At 43.6% G+C, this 1,503-nt stretch overlaps 1 protein-coding gene across 1 annotated transcript; it reads left to right on the top strand.

Annotated features, from left to right (window-relative positions):
* Nucleotides 1-611: 611 nt before the first annotated feature.
* Nucleotides 612-1,061, top strand: LOC140006868 (uncharacterized). The gene has a single exon (XM_072049538.1). The coding sequence runs from the start codon at nucleotides 612-614 to the stop codon at nucleotides 1,059-1,061; it is 450 nt and encodes a 149-aa protein (XP_071905639.1).
* The last annotated feature ends 442 nt before the right edge of the window (nucleotides 1,062-1,503 follow it).

Genomic DNA, 1,503 nt, shown 5'->3' with positions numbered 1-1,503 from the left:
TTGGGGGTCACTCAGGCAACCTGGGAACCTATCAACGATTGAAGGGTCCCTTCTTCTGGCCAGGAATGAAGAGAGAAGTGGAAAAATGGGTACAGCAATGTGATGTTTGTAAGAGGAGCAAGGTAAAAAATTGCAAGACACCAGGATTGCTACAGCCTCTACCTATTCCTGAACAAGTATGGCAGCACATCTCAATGGATTTCATTGAAGGGTTGCCTAAATCCCAAGGATATGAGGGAATGCTAGTTGTCAGCGATAGGTTTACTAAGTATTGCCACTTTCTAGCACTGCCACCCAAGTATACAGCACAATCTGTGGCTAACATGTATTTTGATAACATCTATAAGTTGCACGGATTGCCATTAAGCATTATATCTGATAGGGATAGGCTGTTTTCCAGCCTGTTCTGGCAGGAGTTGTTTGGGAAACTAGGCACTGAGCTGCACTATTCTACTGCCTACCATCCACAGACAGATGGGCAGACAGAAAGGTTGAACAGGTGTGTGGAGACATACCTGAGGTGCTTGTGTTTCCAGTAACCTTACAAATGGAAGTCCTTGTTAGCTGCTGCAGAATGGTGGTACAATACCAACCATCAAACGGCCTTAAAAATGACTCCCTTCCAAGCACTATATGGTTATCCACCATCTCAGTTGGGCATCAATGCCTTGGAGACCCCAGTGGCTGCAGTAGAACAATGGCTAGGGGACAGGAGGAAATGGAATGAGCTGTTGAAGGAAAATTTAATCAAAGCTCAGAATCGAATAAAGCAGTTTGCTAACAAAAATAGGAGTGAAAGAAGTTTCCAAGTTGGAGATTGGGTCTACTTGAAGCTGCAACCTTATAGACAAACATCTGTGGCAGTCAGAAAGAATCTGAAATTATCTTCCAAATATTATGGCCCTTACAAGATTCTTCAGAGGGTAGGTAATGCGGCTTATAGGTTGGAGTTACCTGCTAGTTCCTTGATCCACCCTACCTTCCATGTCTCCCTACTCAAGCCCTCAGCCAAGAATCATGCGGTGACTCAGGAACTGCCTTTAACTACCACAGATGGATAGGTTAAAATTGCCCCTGAGAGTGTTATCGCTACTCGTGATATCATACGGAAGAGGCAGAAGGTGACTCAAGTGCTGATCAAGTGGTTGAACCTAGGTGCTGAAGATGCAACTTGGGAGGATATCACTATGATACGATCACAGTTTCCAGATTTCCATCTCAATCCTAGTGACTAGGATTCTTGAGGGGGAGGTATTGTAATGATCCTAGATATTTCCTCTAGGTAGTTAGATATTTCCCTAGATATTTGCAGCAGAGAATGTAGATGGCATGATTTCCTTTTTTAGAAGTTAGTTGGTAAATCAGATGAGTTAGTTGGTTTGTTACTGCATGGCATGCAGGCATGCAGGATCTTTTCTGTTGAGCATTCTGTTATAGCTACGGAAGGATCTAGAGAATGGAACCTGTATAAATAAGCCTAAGGGTAAGACGCGAAGACAGGCA

This window comes from Coffea arabica, chromosome 5e (genome assembly GCF_036785885.1).
Source record: "Coffea arabica cultivar ET-39 chromosome 5e, Coffea Arabica ET-39 HiFi, whole genome shotgun sequence".
Classification (NCBI taxonomy): Eukaryota; Viridiplantae; Streptophyta; class Magnoliopsida; order Gentianales; family Rubiaceae; genus Coffea; species Coffea arabica.
Note: the sequence above shows the minus strand (reverse complement) of the source record. Positions and strands in the feature narration are given on the sequence as shown.